The following is a 20,636-nucleotide window of genomic DNA, read 5'->3' on the forward strand; positions in this document are numbered from 1 at the left end:
TGTGAGACGCATAAGACAGCGCTACAGGGAGACATAACAGAGAGCTGATCGTCCTCGCGGTGGCAGACCACATGTATCAACACCTGCACAGGATCGGTACATCCGAACATCACACCTGCGGGACAGGTACATGATGGCAACAACATCTGCCCGAGTTACACCAGGAATGCACAATCCCTCCATCAGTGCTCAGACTGTCTGCAATAGGCTGAGAGGCTGGACTGAGGGCTTGTAGGCCTGTTGTAAGGCAGGTCCTCACCAGACATCACCGACAACAGTGTCGCCTATGGGCACAAACCCACTGTCGCTGGACTAGACAGGACTGGCAAAAAGTGCTCTTCACTGATGAGTCACGGTTTTGTCTCACCAGGGATGATGGTCGGTTTTGCGTTTATTGTCGAAGGAATGAGCGTTACACCGAGGCCTGTACTCTGGAGCGGGATCGATTTGGAGGTGGAGAGTCCATCATGGTCTGGGGTGGTGTGTCACAGCATCATCGGTCATTGCCGGCAATCTCAACGTTGTGCGTTACAGGGAAGACATCCTCCTCCCTCATGGGGTACCCTTCCTGCAGGCTCATCCTGACATGACCCTCCAGCATGACAATGCCACCAGCCATACTGATCGTTCTGTGCGTGATTTCCTGCAAGACAGGAATGTTAGTGTTCTGCAATGGCCAGAGAAGAGCCCGGATCTCAATCCCATTGAGCACGTCTGGGACCTGTTGGATCGGAGGGTGGGGGTTCGAGCCATTCCCCCTAGAAATGTCCAGGAACTTGCAAGTGCCTTGGTGGAAGAGTGGGGTAACATCTCACAGCAAGAACTGGCAAATATGGTGCAGTCCATGAGGAGGAGGTGTACCGCAGTACTTAATGCAGCTGGTGGCCACACCAGATACTGACCATTACGTTTGACCCCACCTTTGTTCAGGGAAATATTATTCCATTTCTGTTAGTCACATGTCTGTGGAACTTGTTCAGTTTATGTCTCAGTTGTTGAATCTTATGTTCATACAAATTTTTACACATGTTAAGTTTGCTGAAAATAAATGCAGTTGACAGTTAGAGGATGTTTATTTTTTGCTGAGTATATTAGGAGATAGGACTCTTAAGATGACATAAAGAAACCCTCCTTATTTGTTCCCTGAACATGGCCAGGGCCCTTGTCTACAGGGGACAGAAGACCTCTGTCATTTTTTTTTCTGTGCAACTGGTGATTGAAAATAGGCACCTGGGAACCTAAAAATGTAAACATCATTGAGGTGGTCCTTGTCTAGCAGGGGACAGAAGACCTCTGTGTCATCATTGAGGTGGTCCTAGTCTAGCAGGGGACAGAAGACATCTGTGTCATCATTGAGGTGGTCCTTGTCTACAGGGGACAGAAGACCTCTGTGTCATCATTGAGGTGGTCCTTGTCTGGCAGGGGACAGAAGACATCTGTGTCATCATTGAGGTGGTCCTTGTCTAGCAGGGGACAGAAGACCTCTGTGTCATCATTGAGGTGGTCCTTGTCTAGCAGGGGACAGAAGACCGCTGTGTCATCATTGAGGTGGTCCTTGTCTAGCAGGGGACAGAAGACCGCTGTGTCATCGTTGAGGTGGTCCTTGTCTAGCAGGGGACAGAAGACCGCTGTGTCATCGTTGAGGTGGTCCTTGTCTAGCAGGGGACAGAAGACCTCTGTGTCATTATTGAGGTGGTCCTTGTCTAGCAGGGGACAGAAGACCTCTGTGTCATCATTGAGGTGGTCCTTGTCTAGCAGGGGACAGAAGACCTCTGTGTCATCATTGAGGTCATCTCTCTTCCATTCTTAGCAGGCAAAAAAAAACATGTAAATAGAGTCTTCTTTCTTGATGACCTCACTGTAGCGGACGATAGATGGGTGAACTATGATGGTGAAAGCATCCTGTGGGTGGGATACACTGGAATCACAAGACACCTCAATCTAGCTCACCTGTTATGCCAAAGATGGTGCACTTGCAATTCATTATTACAAATAGCTAAAACAATGTAACAACTATGACGAAACAGATACAAAATGAGAATATGGTAATAAGAAACCATATATGAAGGTTAGATTTGGCATTCACTTTTTATTGTAGTTTTTCCTAAAAGCTGAGCCCTCATTGCACACACACATTACAAAACCCAGAAACAGCAGCCAGGAACAGTCTGACTAATCATATTCTTCTTTCAGTAGACACACTCTCCATCTCCGGCTTCAAGGAGACTAAAACAATGACACGAGTATCAGAAATGATTGTACTTCACAGGAGTTGGCTCACGTTCACCTAAAAGGGTCTAGGACTGAACTGAATAGCAGCCATACTTTCCCCACTTTCACCTGAAGAGAGTTGGTGATGAGGTTACATTTCAAATACGCTCCTGGTTTTGACTTCGCCATGTCCACCATCAAGATAGTTACATTCAGAATGGTTTCAAGTCACAATCCATTCTATTCTCCTCAGTTTGAGTCTGTAACCTCTCTCACTTGTCCTTACTTTGTTAGTATCAAACCACAGTCAATCAAGAGTTTCCTATTCATTTTAGTCCAATAATCGATCGACAAAACAGTTTAAAAAGCCTCTGGAATTCAATCATGTAGAATAGATCATCACTTCAATACAAAAAAACAGATCTATATTCACAAACACATTTTCTGACAACATTGGAAAACACTCCAGATACAACCTTTACACACAGTATCCAAAACAGTGTCAATTATTCTCTTTCTCTCCTGTCAAACACTTCTACAATAAAGTTATTCAAAGAGACAATAGAGTGAGTAGTAGGAGAAATAGACGAAGGAAGAGGGAAAAGGAAAACAAAAGATATTTCCTCTGTCCTGATTCAAGGCCTGTCGTCACAAAGACTAGGAGTACATATAACTATGATCCAAAAGGCAAAACGGTCTCCTACTCCAAGACTCTTTGTGAATACAGTCCCAGACCTACACGGTACCAGAGGAGATCCCAAGATGCATAGAATTCGGGGATAGATAATGGCACAGCATTTTGGGCCACGTCCAAAATGGCACCCTAATCCCTACATAGTGCACTACTCTTGACCAGTTCCTGCATCGTGCTTTGCTCAAAAGTAGTGCATTATATAGGGATTAGTTTGCCATTTTGGACGCAAAAGTCACTCACTAACAGTAAACATAAGAATGAACAACAACAACAAACCATGATCTCATAAGAGGAAGACTGGCACACAGTCAAGGCAAAGCTTTGTAAGGAAAAAGATCCAAGGTGAAAATGCAGTTTAAGGTACTAAGAGCTAGCCCAGTAAGGCTGGCCACCTTGGCAAGACAGCACAAATAGATCTGGAACCAGACTAATTAACAGCTACAACAACCCACCCTGTAAAACAACATACATACAAATCCAACATCTCCAATAAAGGTATGAGGCCAGTAGTAACATCTTCAATAAAGGTATGAGGCCAGTAGTAAGTCATGAGGTAACCTACTAGACCTGCATGGGATGGAGACCTCATAGCTTATTCTCATATCTCATTATTTTGTGAACTTTTTTCTCTCTCTACGATTGCCATTTAATGAGAAAAATGTTTGCATTCTAGTCAAGAGCCCTGTGCTTTTTTGAGAGACATTCAAGGCCATACCCGTCTTAAAGCTAATTGGCCGAGACAGCAGTGTTAAGGTCGGGGGTCACCTTCTTTTGACCAATCAGAACGGTGCAATTCTAGCACTTCCTCACATCATATTGCACATTTTAGTCTGGGGGGAGGATGATTGAAAAGGGAATTAAAATAAACCAACCACATAAACAAAGATATAGATCTGTTTGTGCCGTCTTATCAGCACTAACAGATCCAAGACCAGCCTACATAAACTAAACTAATGGGCCAATCTCTAGTCTACCACCCTCAGATCATCCAAAGGTGAAATCAGTTGTCAATAATATCTCTCATCATGACTTCTAAAGATCTCCATCTATATCCTTCACCTCACTTAAGATGTATTTGGCAACAAGTCTGAAAAGGCGAAAGAGACAGACGTTCCTAATTCCAAAAGCCCCAATACAGAGTAGAACACCCCACTTTCAACACACTCAGTGTGGTACACCCTACATATGGAGCTTCCAAGTGGCACAGTGGTCTAAGACACTGCATCTCAGTGCTAGAGGCGTCACTACAGACCACCTGGTTCAAATCCAGACTGTATCACAACCGGCAGTCTCATAGGGCGGCACACAATTGGCCCAGCGCCGTCCGAGTTTGGCCGGTGTAGGCCGCCATTGTAAATAAGAATTTGTTCTTAACCGACTTCACTAGTTAAATAAAGGTTACATTTAAAATATATATATATATTTTGACACAACCCATCACTCCTCCCAGGGCTGTGTGACTAGGACAGAACATCCAGGTTAAAGAGGTGATGTGTCATAAGGTCGTTTGGCACCTCTGTTAAGGGGGAAGTTTCTAGGATTGTGTGCACCCTATTCCCTATTTAATGCACTACTTTGGATCAGGGCCTATAAGGCTCTGGTGAAAAGTAGTACATTAAATAGGGAATAGTTTTGCAACTGAAAAAAATTTAACAAGCACTTCTTATTGGACAAGTCCAGGTCAAGTCCCTCCCTGTTTTAATCAGTTTTCTTCTGTTTGGCCTAATGAACAGGACCCAGCCAGAGACTGCTCAGATGAGTGAACTGGTCTCCTATGAGACCAGTTCAGTTGGTCTCATAGGAGGAGAGCAGGGCGGCATCCACAGGCTCCATACAGGAAGGACAGGTGAAGGACCTCATCAGCCAGGTGTCGATGCAGTCCACGTGGTAGATGTGCAGGCAGGGAAGGAACCGGATGGGGTCGCCATACTCAAAGTCATTCATGCAGATCGCGCACCTGGAGAGAGTGAGGCGCACGACGTGATAGATAGCATTTAGTCAAAATGTGGTACAGGTTTCAAATAATAAGAGGCCTACAGCTAACTTACATACACTTGGTAATGGATGAGGTGAGGACCCACTAATATCCTTCTGGGCCATGCATGGCTCAAGATAATGTGGCTAGAAATAGGACATTGCTAGTAAATTAGTGTCTAAATTGGTTGAGCTACAAGAAAAAGTATATGGTTGGTCACAGGGCAGAAAAAAACATACTCTTTGACTTTCTTGTCAGAGGGCTCAGAGCCGGGGTCGAAGATGCCTCTGGGGAGGTGGTGGATGAGGCCAATCCGCTGGGCGATACGGACCTGCTCCTCCTCTGTTAGCTGGCTGGCCAGGCACGTCTGACTGGGGGTGGGGTGGTACACTGGAGCATGGACACGCTCCTGTATGGAATGTGTGGAGATGGGTACAGGGTAACCCATGATATAGTCATTGGGGAGTCTCTGGACCCCCCCAAAACTACATGTGGATCCTCTACTCTCTCAGTCAGATTTTATACCATTGACTTGATGGGGAAATGGACAGAAAGCATTTATAGGGGTTAGTAAGCTAAACCATGCCAGAATTTCTCACATGACAGTTATAGCTTACTAGTGAACCCTAAACTTCTGACAGAATACGAAATGAGCAAAAAATATACAAAACACAGCCCATGCAACATACCACTAGGCGAATTTAACAACGTGGACAGTTAGTTGACATTGTTATCAATGAATCCCCGGTATAGATGTGATCCACCTCCCCCTGAAGTTACCTGGTAAGGCGGTGGAGGCTCTCCTGGAACACTGGCTTCCTGGGACTCGTTGAGGAGAGACAAGTCGTCGGCGCCTTGCGAAGACAAACAGTTCCCCATTGAACTGGACCAGCACACACAACCCCCAATACGAACAGGACAGCAAGATAAGCAACAAAAACAAATATTCTTACGTTGCTAAATAAGTTGTCTTTTTAGCTAGCCTGCGGGGTAGCTAGCAAATAGGGATGAACAACAGCCCTCTAACGTCGATGCAGAAAAACTATTCTAATCGCTGTGTAACTTCGAAATAAAAGTCAATATCGCTCGAAACAACGACATGTAAATGTTGTCTCTAATTTTCCAATACCTAAGTCAGCGAACTGTAAATGACACCGATTTCAATTTGTGTTATTCGATCTGACTATATTTTTAGATTAAACCTCTTGATGAATCCATCTTTGTTTTGGCTTTGTTTACAAACTGTATACACAGAAGTGACGTAGCTAGTTAATAGGAAGTTGGGAGATCCGGAAGTTGCCTTTCGAAAAAAATGACGGGTAGGTGGACGAGAAAATATGCCTAATAAGCAGTAGTGTAAAGTAATTAAGTAAAAATACTTTAAATTACTACTTAAGTCGTTTTTTGGGGTTATCTGTACTTTACTATGTATATTTTTGACACATTTTACTCCGCTACATTCCTAAAGAAAATAATGTAATTTTTACTCCATACATTTTATCCGACACCCAAAAGTACTCGTTACATTAGGAATGCTTAGCAGGACAGAAAAATGGTCCAATTCAAGTACTTACCAAGAGAACATCCATGGTCATCCCTACTGCCTCTGATCTGGCTGACTCACTAAACACAAATGCTTTGTTTGTAAACAATGTCAGTGTGTTGGAGTGTGCCTCTGGTTATCCATAAAACAAAAGAAAATCATGCCGTCTGGTTTGCTTAATATCAAGAATGTGAAAGGATTTACATTTTTACTTTTGATACTTAAGTATATTTTTGCAATAACATTTACACTGAACAAAACATTTCAAATATTTTTACTGAGTTACAGTTCATAGAAGGAACTCACTTAATTGAAATAAATTCATTAGGCCCTAATCTATGGATTTCACATGACTGGAGAATAGCATCAGGTCTGGTAGATATTACTGCAGTCAGCATGCCAATTGCACACTCCCTCAAAACTGCACATTTTTAGATTGGCCTTTTAATGTCCCCAGCACAAGGTGCACCTGTGTAATAATCATGCTGTTTAATCAGCTTCTTGAAATGCCACAGCTGTCAGGTGGATAGATTGTTGGAAAAGGATAAATGCTCACTCACAGCAATGTAAACCAATTTGTGCACATCATTTGAGAGAAAAGCTTTTTGTGCATATGGAACATTTTTGGGATATGTTATTTCAGTTCATGAAACATGGGACTAACACTTGTTGCGTTTAGATTTTTGTTCAGTATACTTTTAATACTTTAGTATATTTAAAACCAAATACTTTTAGACTTTTACTCAAGTAGTACTTTACTGGGTGGCTTTTACTAGAGTCATTTTCTATTAAGTATCTTTACTTTTGCTGAAGTATGAAATTGGGTACTTTTCCCCCACTGCTAATGTAACGGATGTGAAACGGCTAGCTTAGTTAGTGGTGCGTGCTAAATAGCGTTTCAATCGGTAACGTCACTTGCTCTGAGACGTTGAAGTAGTAGTTCTCCTTGCTCTGCAAGGGCCACGGCTTTTGTGGAGCGATGGGTAACGATGCTTCGAGGGTGACTGTTATTGATATGTGTAGAGGGTCCCTGGTTCGCGCGAGGGGACGGCCTAAAGTTATACTGTTACACTAATAACACTAACAATAGTTACAGTGGGGGAAAAAAGTATTTAGTCAGCCACCATTGTGCAAGTTCTCCCACTTAAAAAGATGAGAGAGGCCTGTAATTTTCATCATAGTTACACTTCAACTATGACAGACAAAATGAGGAAAAAAAATCCAGAAAATCACATTGTAGGATTTTTAATGAATTTATTTGCAAATTATGGTGGAAAATAAGTATTTGGTCACCTACAAATAAGCAAGATTTCTGGCTCTCACAGACCTGTAACAACTTCTTTAAGAGGCTTCTCTGTCCTCCACTCGTTACCTGTATTAATGGCACCTGTTTGAACTTGTTATCAGCATAAAAGACACCTGTCCACAAACTCAAATAGTCACACTCCAAACTCCACTATGGCCAAGACCAAAGAGCTGTCAAAGGACACCAGAAACAAAATTGTAGACCTGCACCAGGCTGTGCAGACTGAATCTGCAATAGGTAAGCAGCTTGGTTTGAAGAAATCAACTGTGGGAGCAATTATGAGGAAATGGAAGACATACAAGACCACTGATAATCTCCCTCGATCTGGGGCTCCACGCAAGATCTCACCCCGTGGGGTCAAAATGATCACAAGAATGGTGAGCAAAAATACCAGAACCACACGGGGGGACCTAGTGAATGACCTGCAGAGAGCTGGGACCAAAGTAACAAAGCCTACCATCAGCAAGGGCATTAAAGATGAAACGTGGCTGGGTCTTTCAGCATGACAATGATCCCAAACACACCACCCGGGCAACGAAGGAGTGGCTTCGTAAGAAGCATTTCAAGGTCCTGGAGTGGCCTAGCCAGTCTCCAGCTCTCAACCCCATAGAAAATCTTTGGAGGGAGTTGAAAGTCCGTGTTGCCCAGCAACAGCCCCAAAACATCACTGCTCTAGAGGAGATCTGCATGGAGGAATGGGCCAAAATACCAGCAACAGTGTGGGGAAACCTTGTGAAGACTTACAGAAAACGTTTGACCTTTGTCATTGCCAACAAAGGGTATATAACAAAGTATTGAGATAAACTTTTGTTATTGACCAAATACTTATTTTCCACCATAATTTGCAAATAAATTCATAAAAAATCCTACAATGTGATTTTCTGGATTTCTTTTATCATTTTGTCTGTCATAGTTGAAGTGTACATATGATGAAAATTACAGGCCTCTCTCATCTTTTTCAGTGGGAGAACTTGCACAATTGGTGGCTGACTAAATACTTTTTTGCCCCACTGTATATCCCTTCATCATATTAATTTCCAGTCATAATAATGAAGACAACACCGATCCAACAGTCAAGAACATCCTTCACTGTATGGCCACCTTTCCACATCAACCTACCTGAACTTGTCATGTAGGTATGAGGTTCCACTATCATCATTTCCATTCTCAGTCATGATCATAAATAAAGACACAACACAGTCAAGATGCTACAGTCAAGAACATCCTTTTATTCAATCAAGGTGCTGCTCTGCTCAAACTGTGTTTTTCTTCTTATGGAAAAGAAACTGTAATTAACACATGCATTTCACCTATAGAGCTCTGGGGGTGTTTCTTATACACAAAGACATGGGATGCATTTAAAATGGCACCCTATTCCCTACATAGTGCACTATTTTTGAACAGGGCCCTATGGGAATAGTGAAAAAGTAGTGCACTATGTAGGGAATAGGGTGCGATTTCAGACAGAGCTACAGGCATGAGTGGGGCTCTTCTGCTCTGAGGGCGTAGGGTCGCGGGTCAAAGGGCGTACTGTCTAGACACCACAAAAAAATAAAAATAAAAAATAATCTCAAAACGGAACAGAGTTTTTAGAGCCTGGCATTCAAACTGATATCTCTACGTTTCACTTGAGAGTATGCCTCAAGCCTGGTTCATGCTGGCTCTATATGGTGGGTTGTGGTGTGTGTTTTGCCAATGGCTAATACTGCTCCTGGCTTCACTAGATAAAACCTCACAATAATAATACAAGAGTTTAGAGTATTTGATACATGACTAGGTGTGTGTGTGTGTGCTGGTAGTATTGCAAACCCCCTTTTCTCAGCCAGTAGTTATAAGGTGCTTGTAGCATTTCATTAACAGTCCAAGACTCTCTTATAGAGTTTCAATGACGGCATACCCTGATAGTTAGGAACAATGAAAGCAAAAATCCAAATTAAGTCAAAAATAAAAATAAAGGAATAAAATAAAACAAAATAAATAAAATAAAAACTCTTAACTTGTCACAGCAGAAGAGCAGTGCCCCCCCCCAACACCCAAAAGGTACCCCTATAATTTCTCCTTTACCCCAACATTATTGACCCCCTAAGACCTTTACTCCCATAACCCCTAACACCCAGTCCTACCCTACACTGGGCAGGCGCACCCCCAAAAGCCCATTGGTGTAATTTGTTCACTTACATTAGCTGTTTGAATGGAGAAGCTGAAGAGGATGGGCAATGGTATACAATGTGAAGAAGAGGCAATACAGACAAGAATAACGTGAGCTAACTGCATTCTGCTCAAGACAAAAAGTTTCGGCCATTTTTTTTTCAACAACCCCTTCCATCAACGGAAGGAAGGAAGGGAGGGAGGGGGAAGGAGAGAGAGAGGACACAGTTACAGACTACTCCGGTGTCTACGAGAGAACAGATAGACAGAGGAGATTAGAGGAGGAGACGGAGGGAAGAAGAAAAAAGCCAGAGATCAAGGGGGAACGAGAACAAGTTTTTTTTTGCCTTTTCAGTATATTTTTTTCATCATTTATCAATAAAAAGTAAAGAACTAATTCACACCAGTTTCCTTTTGTACTATATATATACGTATTTTGGAAAGGGAAAGGATTTATGGGAAGGTTGATACAATGGAGGGGGATCATTTTTCAAAGGTTGAGGTCGGATGAAGTTGCTCACTAAGCACTGATCTAAGATCAGTTTTGCATATCCCCTCCTAATGGTTCAGGTCAGGATATACAGTAAACCGATCCTAGATCTGCACTTAGGGGCACTTCCACCTCTACCTTGAATTATTTCGAATGAAAGGGGAGCGATCTGGATTACAAAATGGAGTCTGTGAACAAAAGGCACTTTTAAGGGACAACCTTTAACTGCTGGGAAACTACACTACAGCACAAGCACTAGTCAAGGTGAATTTACAGGGGAATGAGGGAGAGGGTGGAGAAGGAAGGGGTGGAGGGAAGCTCACTTTGCATAGGCCTACTGTATTTCTATCGTTACGTCATGGTTCTGACAGACTGGCTGGCTCCTCAAATGAAACAAATTCTAAGCTGCCATTTTCCTGTTTTTTTTCCCTTGCTCAGACTCAGAGAGAGGAGTATAATAGTCTGGGAGGAATCAGAAGAAGTAGTTGTGGGCATTGATAAGCCTACAGTACAGCTCTCGTCCTATCTAAAGGTTGAACCAAAATGCCTTTTGTTTCACAACCTACTAGAGGAATATAGGAAGGAATAGGAACCCCTCCCTCCACTCAATATTACAAACAGGAGAAGGAATAGAAATAGAGAAGAGGAGTAATAAATGCGGTTTCCTAAAGGTAGTCATTATTTTGTTCATTATCATTCATTTTGTAATAGTTTGAATGTACTTTATAGTGTGTAAAAGTGCCGGTTTTTCATTTCACCGGTTTTTCATTCCATGTTCAATTTGTTTTTAAACGTTTTGTAAGAAATGTTTCTTCCTTCAGCCCCTCCAAACATGTTTATAAACAAATGATTACACGTTAAACATTAAAAAAGAGACACTAAAGGAAAATAAAAACAAATACCCCCAACTTACAAAGACTAGGATATGGCTCTGTTAGTTTAGAGTCCAGGAGCACATCGGACTTGAAACAAATAGATTTTTTTTCTCTTTTCTTCTTAGCTTTCTTAAAAATCTCTAACAGACAAAACACAATGAATCTACCCAATGCATTGCACGTGGCTCAATCGACACATATTTTTCAATAATAATACTTTCCATCAAAAAAACAAAGACTTTTTTCTTCAATTTTTCCATTGTCGATTTTGACATGTTTCATCTATTTTGCATCATGGACATTTTTGTTTCGTTTTTTGAACGCTGCACTGTAGATTTGTGGAGGGTGGGTGGGTGCTCATTGAATCGTCATGGTGACAGTGAGGTGCTGTCCATCATGGAATTCTGCTAGCTCAAGAGTTCAGAAAATAACTAAACTGCCAACAAGCTCATTTTAGTCAAGTTTAAAAAGGAGCATATACCATAAATATATATGTTTAAGATCTCTCTCTCTCTTTATAACATTTTGCAGTCTTCTACAAAGATTCTGTCCTATAGCCAATGGTTTCCATATAGGAAGAAACATCACCATTCTTTGTAGCTTTAGCATATATGTGAACAAAAACATCAACCTGAATTTGAACTAATTGCATGATAAGGGAGTACAGAGGCACTTCCATAGATTGTTATAGTTGTGATATATGATTTGAGTACATAGAGCTAATTTTACTATAAACTCAGTGCCTGGGCTGTCAGACAATTCTATCCCTGCACATGGAAGAAACCAACAGCTAGGCAGTCCAGTTATTTTGTGAGGTTTGGCTTTTTTTGTTGTTGAATTATTGTGTCATGATAAAAAAAAATACAATATCAATAACAATTTAATAAATCACATTTACAATAGAAAAAAACAAGGTATCTCAAATTAAAAATGACAAATGTCAAAATGAATGAAAAACCATTATCAAAGGCAGTTTGGAGAAACTCGTATATAAAGGCTCACCTTTGTGTTTGGAATCAGGGTGACGGTGTTAGTAGTGTGCATTTTGATACGGTGGTGTGTCAGCGTGTGTTCCTCCGGGCGCTACTGTGAATGGACTGTGGTTACAGGGTGAAGCAGGGCAGGCGTTGTCGCAAGTTCCTGTACTGGTGTTTGTGAGAGATTTCAGAGATGCCTGTTATTGCAAACGAAGATGATATTTTTTTCTGCAAAATAAAAAGCGGATGAAAGAAAAAGATCTTAGGGAAGAAGGTCAAACATAAGCAAAAGAATCCAAGTGAGACAAAACCAAAACCAATCCGGCAAACAAAATGAAATGCAAGAAAACGGCTACAAACAAAAAGAAAGCTAGTTATTACACAATGATGTTGATCCTATGCATGTATTATGTTACTGTGAAGGACACACAGACAAAATGGTATTGTCAGTGAATCAGTTGTGTCTGCCAGACGTGTGGGTTCTGGAGACAATGATCTCTGTGTGTGTGTGTACGTACTTTGAGTCTGCGTGAGTGCGTGTATGTGTGAGTGCCAGGATGCCAGAGCCACAGCCCATTGCCCACACACACACACTGCCTTCAGCGACCTGCTGGATCGCTCTGTTTCCTCCCTTATTTGTTTCAGTAGTGCATATAGGTGAGGGGACGAAAGAGGGCATAGTGTTGTATGACTGTCTGTCTGTCTGTCTGTCTGTCTGTCTGTCTGTCTGTCTGTCTGTCTGTCTGACTGTCTGTTATGTCTGTCTGACTGTGATGTCTGTCTGACTGACTGACTTTCTGTCTGTTATGTCTGACTGTCTTATGTCTGACTGACTGACTGTTTTGTTTTCGCTCTCGGCTCATGCTATTGGCTATCGCTCTTCACAAGAGGGTATGCTAAAACCAGCCATCTAGTGCAGATGGTATCAACCATTGGATGGTGTCCCAGTGTTTGGCCAATCAGAAGAAGGGAGGAGGGAGGGGATTCAGGGCTGAGTACATTAAGCGGCAGTGAGGCCAGTCGGATGTGGTTGTGTGAGGCTGTGGGCGTTGCCGGGGCAACCCTGGACACCTGGTTGACAGATGAGAGAGGGAGCAGGGACGTAAAGCACCGTCAGGAGGAGAGACTAAAGGATTACAGAATGGGTTCTTTTGGGTGGTGACAATGTTTATAGCTATAGCTCAAATGACCAAATTCTGCCAACTATGTGTTTTACACTGATGTGTGTGGGTGGATCTCCCAGCCATTGCATGGAGTTTCATTGTGAAAATAAAATATAAAAACAACAATAAAACGAAATTGGTCAGTTAGTTGTCAGGTTGCATATTTTTGTTTGCTTTCTGACATGTTTTGTGTGTGACATTTCATAATCTTTCTTCCTCCTCTTCTTCCTCGTTCTGTCGTTCGTTCTGAGTCTGTCCACTTCAACCGATCTCTTTTCAGCCTTCTGTATAGGGAGATGGTTGTTCCGGTTCAAATGTTCAAATCGTGGAAATGGGTATTCGTCTGGGGGGTTATTTTCTGTTTTTGTGTTGTTGGTTGTTGAGCAAAAATACTTTAGTGTCAGCAGTTTGTTTGTAGTCAGTGTTGGTTTGTTTTGTGTGTTGTGTTGTTTTTCCATTCCCAATTTTCTCATGACACAATTCTAGCGGTTGAGTCGGAGGCCTTGTCAGAGGAACCAAGACTATAGAAGAGAAATAAAATACAGGAAACATCAGGTTCATCTTTGTCATGTGGTAACATCACTAAGGTCAACAGTTACACATTTATAAGTAAATAAATGGTTCAGGAAAATAATCGATTTAAAAAATGTTGTCATGCAAAATATTAACTAGCCACTAGAGGGCCATCCTTCATAGCAACCTTTCCCTTTACTGAGCTTAGCCTCGATCATACCCCAATGCCTAGGAACCTTAAGTTGATCATTCCTCACACAGTATGTAAGTAAGTCATTTCAAGACGACAGTTTGTAAAAGTACTTCTTTCACGTTGTAGTATTTCAACCGTCAAAGTCTCCAATAAGTACAAAGTTTAGATGTAACATGATTCACAAGACTTTCTTTACTGTTTCAAATGACACCATGAAGTCAACTACTGCAGGCCATGCAGCTACTCCCAGGATCAGGTTTCACAGTTTGATAAGACTCACTGAGGGTACAGAGTTATAGGGTTGGCATTTGACTCTGGGAGCTGGGTTCCAATACTATTGGAAATAGTTTCTTGGCTGGATTGAGCTTGCCTGGCACAATTGAAAATATTTCAAATAGTATTTGAACCCAGGTCTGGTTAAGTGGCAGCTCTACTCAGGCTCCAGACAACATTCCACAGAGTAGACCCAGGGAAAGGCAGCTAATCACTGACGGCCCTATATCTACACTCTGCTCTCTATTCTGTTACATTCCTATAGGACCCCGGAGAGAAAGTTTCTCTCCTCCCTTTTCCCCTTTCTTTCCTTCCTCCTTTTCCCTTTCCCATGATCCTTTTGGGCTTCTAACTCCTCCTCTTTTCTCTCCCAACTTCCTCTCTCTTCTCTCTCCCCCAATGTAATCCCTGGCAGGACTGACCACTCCTACTTCTCCTTAACTCCCTTCAAGGCTAAGTTAAACTGCCTATGACATCATGTCTGGTTGCCACGGGCAACCAGACAGTCAGGACGTGACTTCGCCTGTGGAGCACAGAGCTTGAACTAACTCTCTTTCTCTTAACCCCCTCTCTTTCTCTCCCTGCATGACTTGTGTTTAGCCACCAGAGAGCTCCTCAGACCAGTTATTCACTGAGTGTAAAAAACATTAGGAACACCTACCCTAATACAGAGTTGCACCCCCCCAGTTCATGACACAAACCGTTGTGCCAGGCACCCAGTACCTTGCCCTGTTTAAAGACACTTCAATCTCTTGTCTTGCCCATTCACCCTCTGAATGGCACACATACACAATCCACGTGTCAAATGTTTCAAGGCTTGAAAATCCTTCTTTAACCTGTCTCCTCCCCTTCATCTACACTGGTCGAAGTGGTTTTAACAGGTGACATCAATAAGGGATCATAGCTTTCACCTGGATTCACCTGGTCAGTCTGTGTCATGGAAAGAGCAGGTGTTCTTAATGTTTTGTATACTCAGTGTATGTCTCTGCTCTCAAACTACACTAGTAAGTCAGTTGAAGGTGTGTGTGTGTGTATGGCGACTCCCTCTGTGCCAGGGTTACATCTGTGGATGAGGGAGTGTGTGGGGGAAGAAGGGAGGGTTGAAAGAGATAAGCGAGAGAGGGGAGGTAGAGGAAAGGAAGGGAGAAAGAATAAGACCCAGAGAGAAGACAGAGAGAGAGAGAAGACAGAGAGCGAGAAGACCCAGAGAGAGAGAAAAGACACATAGAGAGAAAAGACAGAGAGAGAGAAGACACAGAGAGAAGACCCAGAGAGAGAGAGAGAAGTCAGAGAGAAAGAGAGAGAGAAGACACAGAGAGAGAGAGAGTGAGAGAGAGAGAGAGAGAGAGAGAGAGAGAGAGAGAGAGAGAGAGAGAGAGAGAGAGAGAGAGAGAGAGAAGACAGAGAGAGAGTGAGAGAAGACAGAGAGTGAGAGACAAGACACAGAGAGAAAAGACACAGAGAGAGAGAAGATACAGAGAGAGAGAGAAGACAGAGAGTGAGAGACAAGACACAGAGAGCGAGAGAACAGAATAGGAGGAATGCAGATTGTTTCCATGTGTGTCTGTGGGAGGGATAGCTGAGTGGTCTGCAGGCAGGTGCGGTTAGACCCTAATGAGAAAAGTAGTGTAGGTAATGGAGGACAACCCAACACACTGCAGCCCAGTGGCACAACACAGACAGCCAGGGAGACACCACAAGTGGACTGTACTTTGAGGAAGGAGTCTGATACGCCAAAACCTCAGCCATCTACAGTATACATGTACACCCCTGAAGTTAATGTTGATGTTGTGCAGATTTCTGTGTGTCCTCCGGGTAAGACCACAAGTTTACTGTTGCAAAGACTGCAAACCAATACTGAAAACTAGTCATTTAAAACATGTCTGATTGTTGTGTTTTGTCGTGTTTACAATTGTTTGGCAGAAAATGTGAGAGAGTGTGTGGAAGCGGAGAGACGTGGTAGCTACCTGAGACTGCTGGGGGATGTTCAGAAAGTTGTCCCGTGCTCCGATGCTGACAAACCTGTTGGGAGCTGTGGAGCCTGCCGTGGAGTATGCTACACAGAGAGAGAGATACACACACCGTCACACACACACATGCAGAGTCAAACACATAGTCACACACACATGCATGCACACACACACATTCACACACACATATTCACACACACACACACACACACATATTCAAACCCACACATATTCAAACCCACGCATATTCAAACCCACACACACACAGACAGACATAGCCACACGCATTTGCGCACACTCACACACGCACTCACACACACGCACGCACACAAAACACACACACACACAATTGTACAATATGTGCATGTTACTGTGTTATTACTGGATTCTGGGAAATTATGTTTAGAATGAGCTAGAATTAATAAGACTATATTGATAATTGATCAGTCTTGATCATTGATAATATTGCATATAAACTGTAGTCCCAAAGTCTCCTAGATAGATAGACTGGGGAAAAAAGAAAGCCCTTTATGAGGGTCAGACAGGGATAGATGGGAGCTCTTTATGACGGTCAGACAGGGAGAGATGGGAGCTCTTTATGAGGGTCAGACAGGGGTATATGGGAGCTCTTTATGAGGGTCAGACAGGGATAGATGGGAGCTCTTTATGAGGGTTAGTTACTGTGGGGAAGTGAAGTAAATTGGGCTGAGCCTCCTCCTCCTGTTAGTCCCAGATATACCTTGCAGCTCAGGGCCCTGTGTCTGGATCTATAGGGGGAACCAATAGGAAATAAGCTCTATAGGGGGGAACCAATAGGAAATAAGCTCTATGGGTGGAACCAATAGGAAATAAGCTCTATAGGGGAAAACCAATAGAGAATAAGCTCTATGGAGGGGAACCAATAGGGAATAAGCTCTATGGGTGGAACCAATAGGAAATAAGCTCTATAGGGGAAAACCAATAGAGAATAAGCTCTATGGAGGGGAACCAATAGGGAATAAGCTCTATGGGTGGAACCAATAGGAAATAAGCTCTATAGGGGGGAACTAATAAGAAATAAGCTCTATGGGGGGAACCAATAGGAAATAAGCTCTATGGGTGGAACCAATAGGAAATAAGCTCTATAGGGGAAAACCAATAGAGAATAAGCTCTATGGAGGGGAACCAATAGGGAATAAGCTCTATAGGGGGGAACCAATAGGGAATAAGCTCTATAGGGGGGAACCAATAGGAAATAATAATCATAATTTGTGTGCTGGCCGATGCTCCATTCTGTTGATAAGGAGCTCCTGTTACTTTGGTGAAGGTACTCAAGACCAGAGAAGGGGACCAAATTTAGGGCAGTTGTTGTGCTTACTGGACTCCAATGATAGGCAGCTGAATGACACTGCCATTCTGACCGAGTGAGGGCAGAGTGAGGGGGAGGTTGGAGGAGTTTGTGGGAATTCATGTGTGTGTGTATGTGTGTGTGGTGAAAACTGGGAACAAAACGAATAAGATAAATAAAGACAAGGAGGTGGAGGAGGGAGAGAAGAGGTGTAGATTTATTTATATAAAAGTATATTATATAAATAAAGTGATACAGATAGGCGATAAACAATAAAAGTGGGAAGGGAAAGTAGGAAGGACAGGACGACGAAGAGACAAAGAAAAATAACAGGAAGTGACCAAAGCAGCTCCGTCCAGTGCCCCCTCTCTCTCTCGGTGTGCCTCTCCCACGGCCCGACTCTCAACGCACCTCGCCCTGCCTGCCTAGAGGAACCAAGCCAGCCAGCCAACGGAGGTAAATCACGCACACCCCCACGAGCGACACTCTTTTCTCCCCCCATTTCCTTAATTAGATCTAGCGGTATTTGTTTAATGATGATTGATATTTATTGTTTATGTATGTGATTTTCAAGTTGTTTTTATTTTGTTCTCAATTTTTTTTTATTGTTGTGAGATATAATGTGGAAGGAAGCAAGGGAATTGTGGGTAAAGTGGGGCTTCATGTGTAAAGTGGGGCATCGTGATGTTTTATGGAGTCCACGCCAACTGCCCTAATTTTGTTCCCTTAACAAAGAAAAACAAGAATGAAAGGAAAAAAGAAAGGAAATAAATGAGTATATCAAATTAATCAAAGAAAAACAAGAAATGAGAGAGGGGTCAATTTAGTCTTCTGTTGTCATAGACAGACCATGCATAGTCTGGGTTGATTAAAGGATAGCAGTTAGCCAGACACTAGGACCTACTCTATAGGACAGAATACAGGGCACTGGTCCCCTCCACTACAAACACTTCAACAAGAAGGGAAAAAGCCTAGCTACACTGCCTCCTGTGGTGCTAGCAGGAAACACAGAGAGAGAGAGAGAGAGAGAGAGAGAGAGAGAGAGAGAGAGAGAGAGAGAGAGAGAGAGAGAGAGAGAGAGAGAGAGAGAGAGAGAGAGAGAGAGAGAGAGAGAGAAAGTAATAGGAAAGTTAGGTTAGAATAGAGAGAGAGAGAAAGTAATAGGAAAGTTAGGTTAGAATAGAGAGAGAGAGAGAGATTGATAGGGATCTCTGGCATAGGCGTGGCAGTCTGCTCTACAGGTGTGGATAGAGTACTGCTCCAGGGAGGTGACAGTGAGGACTGCAGGGTGCTCATGATCAGAGGAGGCTGGTTGGAGGAGGCTGGTTGGAGGACATCCTCCAACCATCCTCCAAAACACTGGAATCAACAGTGTTTTGGCTCTGTTCCATTAATTAATTCCTTTAACTCCTTCCACCAGCCTCCTCTGGTCAGGAGTGAGGAGGTGGTGACTGGGTTTGTGACTCTAACCAACTACCCTTGGTTGGGGAGTGGGGTTTCTCTACCAAGAGTTAACCTACCTATGTACTAATTTTGATTTAGGATTTGATATCTCTAGATATCTCAGGGGGTCTGAGGGGCGAAGTGGTTGGAGGTGAGGGCGAGAGCGGGGGGGGGGGGTCACTTACACGGAGATGCGGGCGAGCTGAGTCCGCCGCCGTCGGGGGGTGTGTTGATTGGTTTAGAATCGGGCATGGGGAGGGGCACGGGGCGCGCCACTGGGGGCGGCGGGGGCAGCAGGAAGGAGCCTGGCATTTTGCTCTGGCTGTGACCACCTCCGTTAGGCTGCAGAGACAGCAGACACCACACAGGACAGGGTGAGCACTCAGCACACACACCACCCAGGACAGGGTGAGCACTCAGCACACACACCACCCAGGACAGGGACACACACACATACGGCTGATGGAAGCACCAGCTAGCCACCAGTCAGTCTCACACAAACACACAGAAACCATGACGACAATGGAAATAAATACTGGAGGACACTAGAGCAGGAAGACAGACAGAATGTGGGAGTTAGACTGGGACATACAGAACTTAAAAAGGGAGGGAAAAATATACATCTGGGATCTGAGATTGTGGACCATAAGAAGGGTTTGTGTCCTGGTCTAGTGGTAGAATCCCAGCAGAGCAGTAAGATAACATGGTTGAATATTCCAGCGTTTTTCTATAGGGAGTCAATCCAGTACAACGGATCGTGTGGAAGTGCAAGGGTCTTAGTCCGTTTGTGTGACGTGAAACCCTAACAGTCTGTGTGTATCCCATGTCCCCTCCAACCCTCCCTGACCTCTCACCTGTCCCCCGGACTGCCCCGAGCCGTCGGCGCAGACGAATTGGACAAACTCCTTGAGCGGGTCCTGGTGGTGGTGGTAGCGGATGGTGGGGTGAGTGAAGTAGGGACTGGACTGCTGGATGATGGAAGAGGAGGGGAAGTGGAGAGCTGACGCTGAGGCACGGGGACTCCCTGAGAGAGAGGGGGAGGAGAGGGGGAAGAGTGAGAGCGTGAGAAGGGACAGAGGGAGGAGAGTTAGTTGGGTCCATGTAATCCCACTCCAGACACAATTCATATAACACATTCAGAAAAGACAAGAAACACAACAGTGACACAAACTAGACAGAATAGAATAACTGATGTAATCCAACACACTAGACTGAAGGGAGTAACTGATGTAATCCAACACACTAGACTGAAGGGAGTAACTGATGTAATCCAACACACTAGACTGAAGGGAGTAACTGATGTAATCCAACACACTAGACTGAAGGGAGTAATTGATGTAATCCAACACATTAGACTGAAGGGAGTAACTGATGTAATCCAACACATTAGACTGAAGGGAGTAACTGATGTAATCCAACACACTAGACTGAAGGGAGTAACTGATGTAATCCAACACATTAGACTGAAGGGAGTAACTGATGTAATCCAACACATTAGACTGAAGGGAGTAACTGATGTAATCCAACACATTAGA

The 20,636-nt window shown here is 43.3% G+C and overlaps 2 protein-coding genes across 16 annotated transcripts in view; both read right to left on the reverse strand.

Annotated features, from left to right (window-relative positions):
* Positions 1 to 2,069: 2,069 nt before the first annotated feature.
* rnf11a (ring finger protein 11a) lies at positions 2,070 to 6,137 on the reverse strand. Its single transcript, XM_046331601.1, has 3 exons — positions 5,661 to 6,137; positions 5,120 to 5,289; positions 2,070 to 4,862 (listed from the first exon to the last, which is right to left on the reverse strand). Exons 1-3 carry the CDS (start codon positions 5,757 to 5,759, stop codon positions 4,691 to 4,693), a joined length of 441 nt encoding a protein of 146 aa, XP_046187557.1. The 5' UTR covers positions 5,760 to 6,137; the 3' UTR covers positions 2,070 to 4,690.
* A 2,801-nt stretch (positions 6,138 to 8,938) lies between these two features.
* The window catches only part of LOC124015058 (nuclear factor 1 X-type-like), a 170,025-nt gene continuing 158,327 nt past the window's right edge, over positions 8,939 to 20,636 (reverse strand). For 12 of the 15 annotated variants that reach the window (XM_046329967.1, XM_046329964.1, XM_046329963.1 and 9 more), the window contains 4 exons: positions 19,956 to 20,125; positions 19,287 to 19,443; positions 16,329 to 16,417; positions 8,939 to 13,903 (listed from right to left, as the gene is read on the reverse strand). In XM_046329967.1, coding sequence (XP_046185923.1) covers positions 13,889 to 13,903; positions 16,329 to 16,417; positions 19,287 to 19,443; positions 19,956 to 20,125 — 431 coding nt within the window. In that variant the 3' untranslated portion in view covers positions 8,939 to 13,888. Of the gene's footprint in view, positions 13,904 to 16,328; positions 16,418 to 19,286; positions 19,444 to 19,948; positions 20,126 to 20,636 lie in introns of all 15 variants that reach the window. The other 3 variants (XM_046329969.1, XM_046329968.1, XM_046329965.1) reach the window with 2 other exon arrangements.

The sequence above is a fragment of the Oncorhynchus gorbuscha genome, linkage group LG26, assembly GCF_021184085.1.
Source record: "Oncorhynchus gorbuscha isolate QuinsamMale2020 ecotype Even-year linkage group LG26, OgorEven_v1.0, whole genome shotgun sequence".
NCBI lineage: Eukaryota > Metazoa > Chordata > Actinopteri > Salmoniformes > Salmonidae > Oncorhynchus > Oncorhynchus gorbuscha.